A 12,064-nucleotide genomic window follows, 5' to 3' on the forward strand; every position below is an offset into this window, starting at 1 on the left:
TTTACATTTTAGAGTTAATATTGATATGTTAGCATCTGTGTATGCCATTGTGTTTGTCTTTCCTTTGATTTTATTTATTTATTCTTTTAATAACTTTTTTTTTTTTTTTTGGCCTTCTTTCATTGTTATTCGTCCCTCTGAGGTTCTGGCTTTAGGACTCCTTGTAGTATTTTTTGGAGTGGGGGTTTAGTCGTAATGAAATTCCAGAGTTTCTGTTTGTCTGGGAAGGTCCTTCTTCTTTCTTCATAGAGGAAGGAGAGCTTTGCGGGATAGAGTATTCTTGGTTGGCATCTGTTTTCTTGGAGTCTGTTGACTATGTCCCTCCACTCTCTCCTTGCCCGTAGTGTTTCTTTGGAGAAGTCTGATGTCAGCCTGATTGGTTTCCCTTTGAATGTTATCTGTTTCTTCCCTCTTGTCAGCTTCATTATTTTTTCCTTGTCTTGGATTCCTGGGATCTTTACTATTATGTGTCTTGCTGTATTTTTCCTTTCGTCATGGAAGTTTGGTGTTCTTCTTGCTTCTTGTATATCAATTTTCAGCTCCTTCTTTGCGTTTGGGAAGTTCTCTTCAATTATATCCTTGAATATTTTCTCTGTTCCTACATCTCCTCTCCTTCTGCGATTCCTATAACTCTTATATTTCCTTTCTTCATGGAGTCAGATAGTTCCCGAAGTCTTTCTTCCGTCTTTTTCCTTCGTACTTCTCCTTCCTTTTCTGTTTTAGTTCTTTTTATTTCTGTGTCTTCAAGAGTACTTATTCGTTCTTCCATTTCATCTATTCTGCTTTCATTGCTTTTCCCAGAGTTTTTAGCGCCTCCATTAATTCTTTGATCTCCTGCATTTCTTTTACTTCCCTCTTTAGGGACTCAATTTCATTCTTCTGGTCATTAATCATTTTCCCCTTATCATTGTTTTCCTTTATGACTTCTGTCAGTTTTTTAATCACAGCAATTTTATTTTTTTTTTTAATTTTATTTATTTTTTTTTTTATAGAGGCATGCTTTATTTATTTGTTTGCTGGTTTGTTTGTTTGTTTTGTTTATACATGCACTGGGTACAGTCAGAAGCGCGGGAGGGTGAGAGAATTCACCAGAGCCAGAGCGGGGAGCAGAGCAGGCAGAAGGATCGAAGTACACTGCTGAGGGGACCCTCCTCTGGTGGCCGGGGAGCAGCCGGGGATCGAACCGGCGCCGCAGAGGCCGCGCGCAGTTTCGCAACCCAGCGCTCAACCGCTGCACCACCGGGGAGGCCCCACAGCAATTTTAAATTCTCTATCTGGAAGGCTCAGAAGTTCTTCCAAGTTACTGTCGTTGCTATCTGGTAGATGGTTTTCTTTCTGCGGTGTGCTTTTTTGCTGAGGAGTTGCTGGGTTGCATGTGGCTTTTCTACTCCCTACTGCCTGTTTTGTAATTTGCCGTATTCCTTGTGACACTGTGTTGCTGGTACTGGCCGGCATCTTGGGCGACCTTCCCAGCTCACCTCTGGCTCCTCTGGGAGCCTTCTGCCGGTTTCAAGCAGTCTCTACTGAAGAAAGGTCCCTGTTCTAAAATGGCTATGCGGGGACACACTCCCCTGCGTGCCCAGTCTTCCCCGGCAGTCCAGCATTTTTTTTTTTTTTAAGAAGTGGGGTACAGGCCAGAGTCGCAGGGGATAAGAAGATTCACCAGAGAGAGCAGGGAGCAGAACAGGCGATTTACCAAAATACACTGCTCAGGGGAGCAGCAGGTGAAACAGGAGAGGTCCGCTGCACCAGCCTGCTGGGGATTGAATTTGTGCTGCAAAGGCTATGGACTGCCCCACCTTGCTGCGCTCAACCCTCTGTGCCACCAGAGAGGCCCATTGTTGGCATTTTCTATCTGGTGACACTGGTGCTGCAGTGGTTCAAAGCCTCAGCACACACACACTTTCTTGTGAGCAGAATATTGCAGTGGTTTGGAGTTCCTAGGAGACAACCAAGGGCCAGTTTTGAAGATAAGACTTTCTTGTGAATGTTTAGTGTTTGATAATCTTTTCCTGCACAGGAATCCAACTTTATTTTTTGCAGGTTGATGCCAAGTTGTCCCAGGACCATTTGTTGAAAAGATAGTATTTTCCTCATTGAGTTGTTCTCATGCCTGTTTCTCAGACCGTCTGTCTATAAATGTGAGGGTTTATTTCTGGACACTTAATTGTATTCCATTCACCTGTAAACTGTGTGGTAATATCCCCCTTTTCATTCTAAAATCGTGTTAATTTGTACCTTCTCTTTTTAATCTTGATCCGTCTTGCTGGATATTTATCAATTTATCATTTATCTTTAAAACAACTTTTGTTGGCCTCCCTCTATAATATTGTTTCCTATCATTTTTTTTCTTTTTTTTAAAGATTTATTTATTTATGCTTATAAGATCTGGGGTACCGGCCAGAGGTGTGGGGAGGGGGGGTGAGAGGATTCACCAGAGACAGAGTGGGGAACAGAACAGGCAGAGTGAGTGAAATACACTGCTGAGGGGAGCAGCAGGCGACATAGGAGAGGTCTGCCGTGCCATGTCGGTAGATCCCTGGCCAGGGATCGAACTTGTGCTGCAGTGGCTGTGGACAGCTTCATAGGCTGCGTCTTAATCCCTTGCAACACCAGGGAGGCTCCTCCTATCATTTTCTGTCTCATTAATTTTGCTTTTAGACATGTTCCTCTACTTTGTTGGCAGTGGTGCTTTTGCTGTTCTTTTTAGAAATTTTGGATATTAATTTCATTTTCAGCCTTTTAGAACTCTTTTAATGTATGCATCAAAGGATCACTTTTTCATACATCCCATACATTAGACTGCAGTATTTTCATTTTTATTCAAATTTGTTTGAATTTGAATTCAGTTCAATTTGAATTGGGGATTTGCTTTTTTTCCAGTACAAATTTTCCCTTCTTCCCTCTCATGGAAAGCAAGAGTCATCAAACAAATCCCCAGAGCAAAAAAAAAAAAAAAAAATAGAAAACATGAGTGTGCAGTGAGGACTGTGTGGTCCTGATGCCATCCTAGAGAGGGACTTTAATTAGTTACACGCATCATCTGTGTCTTTCATGCATGTTAATTCATGTGATATTGTTTAACAGGTAAGATTTGAGCTACAGAAATTGTAATTTCTCTTTTTCACCTGATTACATGTTTGCTTTTCTGGATCATTTTTTTTCCTTCTTCTGTTTTCTTTTCTTCTCCCTCCTTCCCTCTCCATTCTTCTGTCCTTCTGCTTCCTCCTCCACTCTCCATCTTCTTCTCCCTCAACCTCTTCCACCTTCTCTTCCTCCTTCATTTCAGAAGTCCTTTCCAAGAAGGTGTGCCGTTATGGATTTGGGACTGTTTTGAGCTTCTTACCAAACTCAAGGCCCGGTTGGCTGCAGGAAGAGCAGATCCGTCCCTGCCCTCCATGCTCCTGGAGGCCTGAACTATTGACCGAGTCTGAGCTCCTTGTTCTTAGGGAGAGTTCAAGGGCAGCTTCTGCAGAGGCAGAGTGCAGAGAGGCTCTGTGCATAGAGGAAGGCCGAGGCTCCAGCCCACATGAGGCATGTCAGAATGAGCCATCTCCTGTCACACTGGCACCCTGAAAGTCATGTGTTCCCTGCAGGTGATCGCCATGATCAAGGGCTTGCAGGTGTTGATGGGCAGGATGGAGAGCGTGTTCAACCATGCCATCAGGCACACTGTGTATGCTGCGCTGCAGGACTTCTCCCAGGTCACCCTTAGAGAGCCACTCCGACAGGCCATCAAGAAGAAGAAGAATGTCATCCAGAGGTCAGCTCCCCTGCACGCACCTTCTGGCACTCAGCATGCAAAGTAGTACGGTCAGTTTAGGCTTAAATAGTCATAAATACATTCAGCGCATTTATCTTCAGCCTGAAGACAAGACACCCTCTTGGTGAATTCCCTCCACATGTAGTGCAGGGGGTCCACTTGTTAATGTCAACATGCAAGACATCAATCACAGAGTGCCTTTCTACACAGACTGGGGACCCAGGGGGCACCGCGTATTTATCTCAGGGCAGAGGGAGGATGTTTCAGGCCTGGTGACAATTCTGCTGGCCCAGCATCCCACACAAAGTATTATCTGCAGCATTTCTGCTTCTGTTCCTTTTGTCCTGTCTACATATTGGTCAGATATCACATGCATATTGCAGAGAATCCAGCATGATCTTCAGCTCTTTTCTCTTAATGTTTAGCCTTTTAGATAAAGTTGTCTTTCAAAGACATCTCTGTAAAATGAAACCCACAGGACCCAACAAAGTTATTATGTTCATTTTGATACTTTATAATTGATGTATTTTTCACCTGGTGTGGTATGACTTTGAGCACTGATAAAATGTCTTATGCTGTGGGACTTTTGTTTTTTCACCTTTAGGCCTTAGTGGAGAATGTTGTAAATCATGCTTCCCATTTGGTAATAGAAGTCCCACTGCATTGTAAAGTATGCATTGCAGTCTAGAAGTAACTTAGGTTTTGATTAGAACCTTCTTCCTGTGTGAGCAGGCCTGGTGTGTGGGTGCATCTGCCCTGAGTGTGGAGCTCATGGGGTTCTCCATACGTGGAACCCTGGTGGAGACCTCAGGTTCCTGTTAGAAAACGGGGGATTGCCTGCAAGGAAGTCTCTCCTTGGGTGGATTCTGTGGCCTGTCCTCTCTCTGTCCTGCCATGAGTCAGTTTTATTCAGGAAATAAAACTTCACTTCCAGCTGATGCAAACTGGAACTACACCTCTAGGTTCCCAAGAGAGCAATCTATAATTTAAATTTCACATTGAGTTGGTCCATTACTCCATCCTACCCCCACCCCTACACCCCCATCCCAAGAGGGTTTTGTGAGTGAATTAATAACTGTCAGGCCAGGAAATACAGTTCTGTTCATGTGCTGGGCCAGGCCCATAAATGGACTGGGCTGTTTAGTGTTCTGCAGGCCATCAGGAAGACCGTGTGTGACTGGGAGACGGGTCACGAGCCCTTCAACGACCCAGCTTTGCGTGGCGAGAAGGACCCCAAGAGTGGCTTTGACATCAAAGTGCCCCGGCGAGCTGTGGGACCCTCCAGCACACAGGTTCTCGTCCCCCCTGCTCCCCTACCTCCCCCAATACCCCGAGCAGACTGACTCTGAACTGGGAGGGCAGTAAGCTGGGGTGGGAGTAAAATGCTGTCTCTGCTGTCTGTCAGGGCAGATCAAGTATTGCCCGTGTCTTCCTGCTCCTCAGTTCCCCTCCCGAGGCAATCTGGAATTCTCCTATTTGGCCATTTACAGGCAGAACTTAATTTGACAGCATTTTAGCTCCTGTCCTCAAAACGCGGGTGAAACTGTGTCTATATTTACACTGTGTTTCCTGATAGGTGTTTAAATGTATAATTAGGATGTTTATTTGAGGCCTAGAAATGATCATAACTAAAGAGAAGGCGTTTGGAAATAATATAGTGTTGCTTTCGTGCTTCCCTGGTCTTAAGCTGTTCTCTCCCCTGGCATGCTCGGCCCCCCGACTCTTACCCCCATTTAATATGCCCCTCTGCTATCCTCCCGTTTTGGGACCTGGTACTTCCTCCTCGTTTCTCTGTCGGAGGCTCTTATAATCTCTTCTGCCAGCCTTTTGGAGAATTAACAGCAAAGTGCATGCTGGCTCTAATACGGAACCTTGCAAAGTCCAGGGCCGGCCTCGAGCCCCTCCTGGGTCTGTCCCATCGCACGTGCCCTCCCCACCCTGCGTCTCGTGGATCCCATGTGCGGCCCCAGCCCCATGTCGTGCGTGTTTGTGACTAACGCTCTCTCCGCCTCTCCCGTCTGTCTGTCTGTGTCTAGCTGTACCTGGTGCGCACCATGGCCGAGTCTTTGAGCTCTGCCGAGCTGCTGAGGCAGCTCAAGTCTCTAGGCATGGAGAGGCTCTTGCATGTGGTACACGCGTTTCTGAGGCAGTCCTACATCTATCCGCCTCTTTTAACCTTCGGTGGTAAGACATTGTTTGTTTTTCTTGTTGACCTTTCCGGCACGGAGGTGAACCGCTCCGCAACAAGCTCTTCCTCCCAGGCAGCAGTAGCTTAGCTGGGCGCCCAGCCCCCTTTTGGGGAGCTGGCTTGGCGGGGGCTGCCCCCCAGGCCGGCTCCGGGCAGGGTGCAGCGGAGCCGTCCTTCTCTGGTGGCCAGTGGGAGTTTGGCGTAACTAATGTACCGTGTGTATTTTCTCCTCCACAAATATTCTCCCTGGATAATGCAGCTTTACATGGTGAGAACCATGCTAGAGTCCCTCATTGCAGACAAAAGTGGTTCCAAGAAAACCTTGAGAAGTAGCCTTGAGGGGCCCACCATATTGGACATAGAAAAATTCCATCGAGAGTCATTCTTCTACACCCACTTGATAAATTTCAGTGGTAAGAGACACTGCTGACCAGCGTCCGGCCCAGCATGTTCTAACACCGCTAACACCGTCCAGACGCTTCCACCTGCCTGACCTTCCCCCGCTCCGGTCCCCTCCTGCACCCACACGGTGACCTGTGTCGTAACCTTTGTGGCATTCCCTCACCTGTCGCTTTAAATGCACGGCCAGCCACAGGCTCCCTCCACGTGGCGAGGCCTGTAGAAGGGTGAGGGCTGTGGCTCCGTGGCTGGCCCTGCAACATGAATACAAAGTCTTCGTAATCCTCCGGGGTCGGAAACAGGCAAACATAATCCAATGCCTGGCTGGCAAGCAAGACAGTGATGCATACCAGAAATGGGCCCCCAGGCATGGGTGGAAGGTGGTAGGTGACCTGATGCTTGGCCAGGGTGCTGTGTGGATGCCTTCTGCCACCGTGGAGTCAGCACATTTACTCCTGTGCCGCTGCCTCGTGCGAGAGCAGGGGCCTCTGTCCCGGCTGGGCGGCTGCAGATTTGAAGTACACAGTGAGGTTTTTGTTTTCCACTCTGAAAGAATGGGAACCTTTTTTAAAAATCTCTCAATTTTGCACGAAATAGACTTGCACTGAGTATTCATGTAATGCTGCGTCTTTATCCTAAGTAAAATAGTGTTTTTATTCTCCTTTTAAAAGGATATTTTTTTCTCCCAATTCCACCAAGCGGCTCAGGGGGTTGGTGAGATCCCACTGGTGGGTGGGGATGTCATGCCAGGTGCCCTGTCTGCTAGGCAGGCCGAGGCCACTCTGCTCCTCTGCCAGCAGCGATACCACCATGTCTTGTCCCCCTGGGGGCATCCCCTCTCACTCACGTGCCCTCCCACCCGGCTCAGGGCTGAGAGTGGGGGCCCTGGTGCCTGGCACGGGACCCCATCAGTCACCCTGCTGAGTCCTTTGTGCTTGTGGAAGATTGACTTGGTGTCCTTTGAATCCTTCAAGAAACGCTGCAGCAGTGCTGTGACCTTTCACAGCTGTGGTTCCGCGAGTTCTTCCTGGAGCTGACCATGGGCAGGAGGATCCAGTTCCCCATTGAGATGTCCATGCCGTGGATCCTGACTGACCACATCCTGGAGACCAAGGAGGCGTCCATGATGGAGTGAGTGTCCCTCCTGTATCTCTGCTCTCTGTTTGCGGTGTCTGGGGTCCTTGGAGGATTTGGGAGGTGGGGATAGGGGCAAAACCATTCTCAGCATTTCATTTGAAGTCAGAATTCTTGGGGTAAGACTTCAGAGGTTAACATAAGTTAACAGGTATCTGGGCTTCAGACTGACATCAGGAGCCCAGACGGTCGGAGTGAGTGAGCCCCACTTGCCCACGTGCTGGCAAGTCCCCAGGGATTCAGCTGGGGTGAGAGAGGCGAGATGTGGCTGGCCAGGCCCCTAAGCACAGCCTCCGACACAGGTGAATGTGGGAGAGGAGCTACATTCTGAGCTCAGGACTCAGGACTGGGGCAAGGGTCAGAGACTTTCAAAATATGAAGTCTGTGCAAGGGAGTGTAATTAAAAAGGGGGTGTCTTGTGATGTTCAGATTGGGGATGGATCCAGTGGGTCTGCTCATAGGACATTGGAAGCCATGCAACCTCTGCCTGCCTGTCAGCTCCCAGGCATGACTGCAGAGAGAGGGGGGCGGCCTGCACTTCTCTGGAGTGGACACAGCCTCTGTTAGAGTATGAAGGGCATGAGGCCCAGTGCCTCTGTCACACCCCTTGGTTGGGCTCCCCTTTCCCCTCCCCTCTGCTGCTCACATGCCCTTGCCCCTGTGAAATGGGGGCAGCTTGGCACCCTCAGAAGGTGGCTGCTAGCTTGTGTCTAGACAGTGGGCAGGGGAGAGGGGCTTTTAGCCATGCGAGGTGAGCATGTACAGTCAGCAGGACATGAACATGTGTTTTTCTTAAGTCAAACAGCTCACTCTTAAAAATGAGAAAATAACTCAGTTTTGTTAGAAAAAATACTGCCTACTGGTGGTGAAAAACTTTGAAAGAAGCGAGAAGATGCAGTTGTGGGAGACCCTGTGGTCCCACCCAGTGCCCCGGGCCTGGCCGGGGTAGGCATGGCCACCTGTGGAGTCTCCCAGCTAGTGGACAGGTGCCCACAGGCCCTCGACAGTAACAGAGTTTGGGGCTTGGGGTTTGAAGGTATTGCTTTTCCTAGGCAATACCCATGTCTGGGGAAAACAGTGAAAGCTAGACTCTGGTGGCCTGGGGGCTGGGGACAAAGAGGCGTGGGAGCCGGCTGACCACACGCCCCTCCGCAGGTATGTGCTGTACTCCCTGGACCTGTACAACGACAGCGCCCACTACGCCCTCACCAAGTTCAACAAGCAGTTTCTCTATGACGAGATTGAGGCAGAGGTGAGGACGGCCTTAATGAACTTTCCTTAATTTCCTTTTTCTTTTTCTTTTTTTTTTTCCTTCAAAGGAAATACACTTTTAATTTCCTTTTTCCCTGGGTGAACCTTGCTACTTCTTCTTGACGTATCTACACGTGTTGATGGAGTCACAGCACAGACTCTGGGGGGCGATCTGCTCCTTCTCATCACAGCACCCGCTAAGACCCTGTCTTCTGTGAGCAGGCGTATTGTGCTCCATAGATGCCCTGAGACACTCCCTATTTTTCATTTGTTTTGCTTTTCATGTTTGCTCATTACATGTCATTTTTGATAAACCTCCTTGCATATAATTTTTTAGTTACATTGGATTATTTCTTGAGACAAATTATTGTAAGTAGAATTATTAGGTCACTGTATGCAAAGCTATGGAGATGGATCTTGTTCTCTAACTTAAGATGTTGGAGAATTGGTCCTCCCTGGTGGCGCAAGGGGTTAAGCACCGCACTATGAAGCAATTTGCAGCCTCTGCAGCAAGAATTCGATCCTTGGCTGGCCAGGGAGCAACCCACATGGCGCAGCAGACCCCTCATGTCTCGCCCACTGCTCCCCTCAGCAGTGTACTTCAGCAGTCTGCCTGTTCTGGTCCCCACCCTGTCTCTGGTGAATCCTCTCACCCCCTGCATTTCTGGCCTGTACCCCAGCTCTTGTGTGAATAAATAAATAAATCTTAAAAAAAAAAAAGATGTAGGAGAATTGAACCTCAGCAGATTGCTTGGTGCATCTGTGTTCTTCCTGTGAACACCACCACAAAATGCTTCTGCAGGAGGTGTGTGGGCTCTTGAGCAAAGCAGGATGCGCCACCCTCCATGTACATGGTGTCACTTTCACAGTTTTGGGGGTAGATGTGAGCCCCATTTGCAGGGGAAGATGCATTTTGTGGGGTGAAGTCACACGGCTGTGTCTACCCTCCATCTCCTGATCTGATTGGCGCAGTCGATCCCACTGCAGGGGAGGCCAGAGGTGGTGACTAATGGGATGTTCCTAGTGGTGGCAGATATAGCCCCCTACACCTAGTGGTGACCCCAAATGCAGTTCACACTATCCTTTCTGGGGATAAAAAGATGTTTCCATATTCCTTTGCTTTTAAGAAAACAGGAGCGGGCATCCCCTGGTGGTATAGCAGTTGAGCGCTGGGCTGCAAAGCTGCCCGCAGCTTCTGCAGTGCCTGTTCGATTCCCGGCCCCCGGCGAGGGTCCCACATGGCGCGCAGACCTCTCCTGCCGCGCCTGCTGCTCCTCTCAGCAGTGTATTTTGTCAGTCTGCCTGTTCTGTTTTCTGCTCTGGCTCTGGTGAATTCTCTCGCCCTTCCGCACTTCTGATTGTACCCAGTGCTTGTATAAATAAATAAATAAATCTTTAAAAAAAAAAAATAATAAGAGAACAGGAGCATTTTTCTCCATCAGTGAGGAAGTCCCTGGCATAATTTTCAGTGGCTGTGTAATGGTCACTCTGGCCACGCCATGATATATTTGATTTGCTGTTGTTGGGCAGTATGGTTGTTACTTGTTTCTATTTTCTAAGGAGAACCTCAGTTAGTTGCTGTAACAAAAGATTTATGTTGTGTTATTTGATCTTGATTTAGGGAACCAATATCTAACGCCTGCTTTCTTTTTCTGCAGGTAAACCTGTGCTTTGACCAATTTGTTTACAAGCTGGCAGACCAGATATTTGCATATTACAAGGTTATGGCAGGAAGGTGGGTATCTGGTTTGTGATTTTGGTATGAAATCTTGCATAATTGGATATATATTTGCATTAAAATTCACAGCTCCTGAGACATGTCCTCCTTCCTTCTGTGCTAGTTTGCTTCTTGATAAACGGCTACGGTCTGAATGCAAGAATCAGGGAGCTACGATCCACCTCCCGCCATCTAACCGCTATGAGACTCTGCTCAAGCAGAGGCACGTGCAGGTGAGCCTCGCTGGAGGGAGCTTTGCAACAAGGAGGTGTTCGAAGTGCTCGCTGGGTTTTAGTATATGCTGTGTGTATGTGACTGTGGAAACATCCTTATAAAACGTTAATAAGGGCCTCCCTGGTGGCGCAGTGGGTTGAGCACAGTGCTGTGAAGCTGTCTGCAGCCTCTGCAGCATGGGTTCGATCCCGGCCAACTAGGAAGAAACCCAGATGGTGTGGCAGACCTCTCTTGGCTCGCCCGCACCTCCCCTCAGCAGTGTCTTTGGTACATCTGCCTGTTCTGCTCCCTGCTCTGTCTCTGGTGAATTCTCTCACCCTCCCGTACCTCTGACCAGTACCCCAGTTCTTGTATAAATTAATAGTCTTAAAAAATAATAATAATAATAATAAAAAAGTTAGTAAGATTTTAAAGCTTCTATTGAATAACCTGAAGCAAATGGGAAGGCCTGCAGTGCCCTGTGCCTGCCCTCCCTGAGCCCCGAAGCACTTTGCTTCTCTCCAGGAGCACAGAGGCTGGGTCTTTTTTTTTTTTAAAGATTGATTTATTTATACATACAGGAACTGGGTGCAGATCAGAGGTGTGGGGGTGTGGTGAAAGGATACACTCCTGAGGGAAGCAGCGGCCAAGACAGGAGAGGTCTGCTGCGCCATGTGGGTAGCTCCCTGGCCAGGGATTGAGCTCATGCTGCAGTGACTGGTGATTGTTTGATAACACTGTCTTTAACTCCTGCACCACCAGGGAGGCCCAGAAGCTGGATCTTAAGAAAAAAGGCTTGTCCACTCAGTGTCAGAGACAAGATTTCTCTTGGCCAACACAAAAGAACAAAAAAATATACATATAGTACTCATTTCTTATTTCTTTTAAAAAATTCACAAAATAGGGCCTCCCTAGTGGCACAAGTGAGCACAGGGCACAAGTGGCACAAGTGAGCACAGCACTGCACAGCACTGCACCACAAGTTCAATCCCCAGCCAGGGAGCTACCCACATGGCACGGCACATGTCTCCTGTCTCACCCGCTGCTCCCCTCAGCAGTGTATTTCAGTGAATCTGCCTGTTCTGTTCCCCACTCTGTCTCTGGTGAATCCTCTCACCCCCTGCACCTCTGGCCCGTGCCTCTGGCCTATACCCCAGTTCTTGTATGCATAGATAAATAAATTTTTTTAAAAATTTCATAAAATATAATTCTACTAGCCATCCACAGATAACCACCACTGATATTTTGGGCCATTTTTTTCACTCAGATTTTATCCATATCTTATGTTGTTGAAATAATACTGAGATTCAGCTGTGCTGTTAAGTACCATGAAATAGAGATGGAGTGATTGTCTCTTATTCATCCCTGTAACTCCATGGAAGTTAGCTTTGTGAGGCTG

At 47.9% G+C, this 12,064-nt stretch overlaps 1 protein-coding gene across 5 annotated transcripts in view; it reads left to right on the top strand.

Moving 5' to 3' along the window:
• The window catches only part of CYFIP1 (cytoplasmic FMR1 interacting protein 1), a gene marked incomplete at both ends in the record, with an annotated part of 57,490 nt that overhangs the window by 24,506 nt on the left and 20,920 nt on the right, over window positions 1-12,064 (top strand). For 4 of the 5 annotated variants that reach the window (XM_084254476.1, XM_084254480.1, XM_084254478.1 and 1 more), the window contains 7 exons: window positions 3,597-3,763; window positions 4,908-5,055; window positions 6,211-6,364; window positions 7,325-7,481; window positions 8,640-8,736; window positions 10,394-10,470; window positions 10,577-10,685. In XM_084254476.1, coding sequence (XP_084110602.1) covers window positions 3,597-3,763; window positions 4,908-5,055; window positions 6,211-6,364; window positions 7,325-7,481; window positions 8,640-8,736; window positions 10,394-10,470; window positions 10,577-10,685 — 909 coding nt within the window. Of the gene's footprint in view, window positions 1-3,596; window positions 3,764-4,907; window positions 5,056-5,799; window positions 5,948-6,210; window positions 6,365-7,324; window positions 7,482-8,639; window positions 8,737-10,393; window positions 10,471-10,576; window positions 10,686-12,064 lie in introns of all 5 variants that reach the window. The other variant, XM_084254477.1, reaches the window with a different exon arrangement.

This window comes from Talpa europaea, assembly GCF_964194135.1.
Source record: "Talpa europaea genome assembly, chromosome: 14".
NCBI classification, from domain to species: domain Eukaryota; kingdom Metazoa; phylum Chordata; class Mammalia; order Eulipotyphla; family Talpidae; genus Talpa; species Talpa europaea.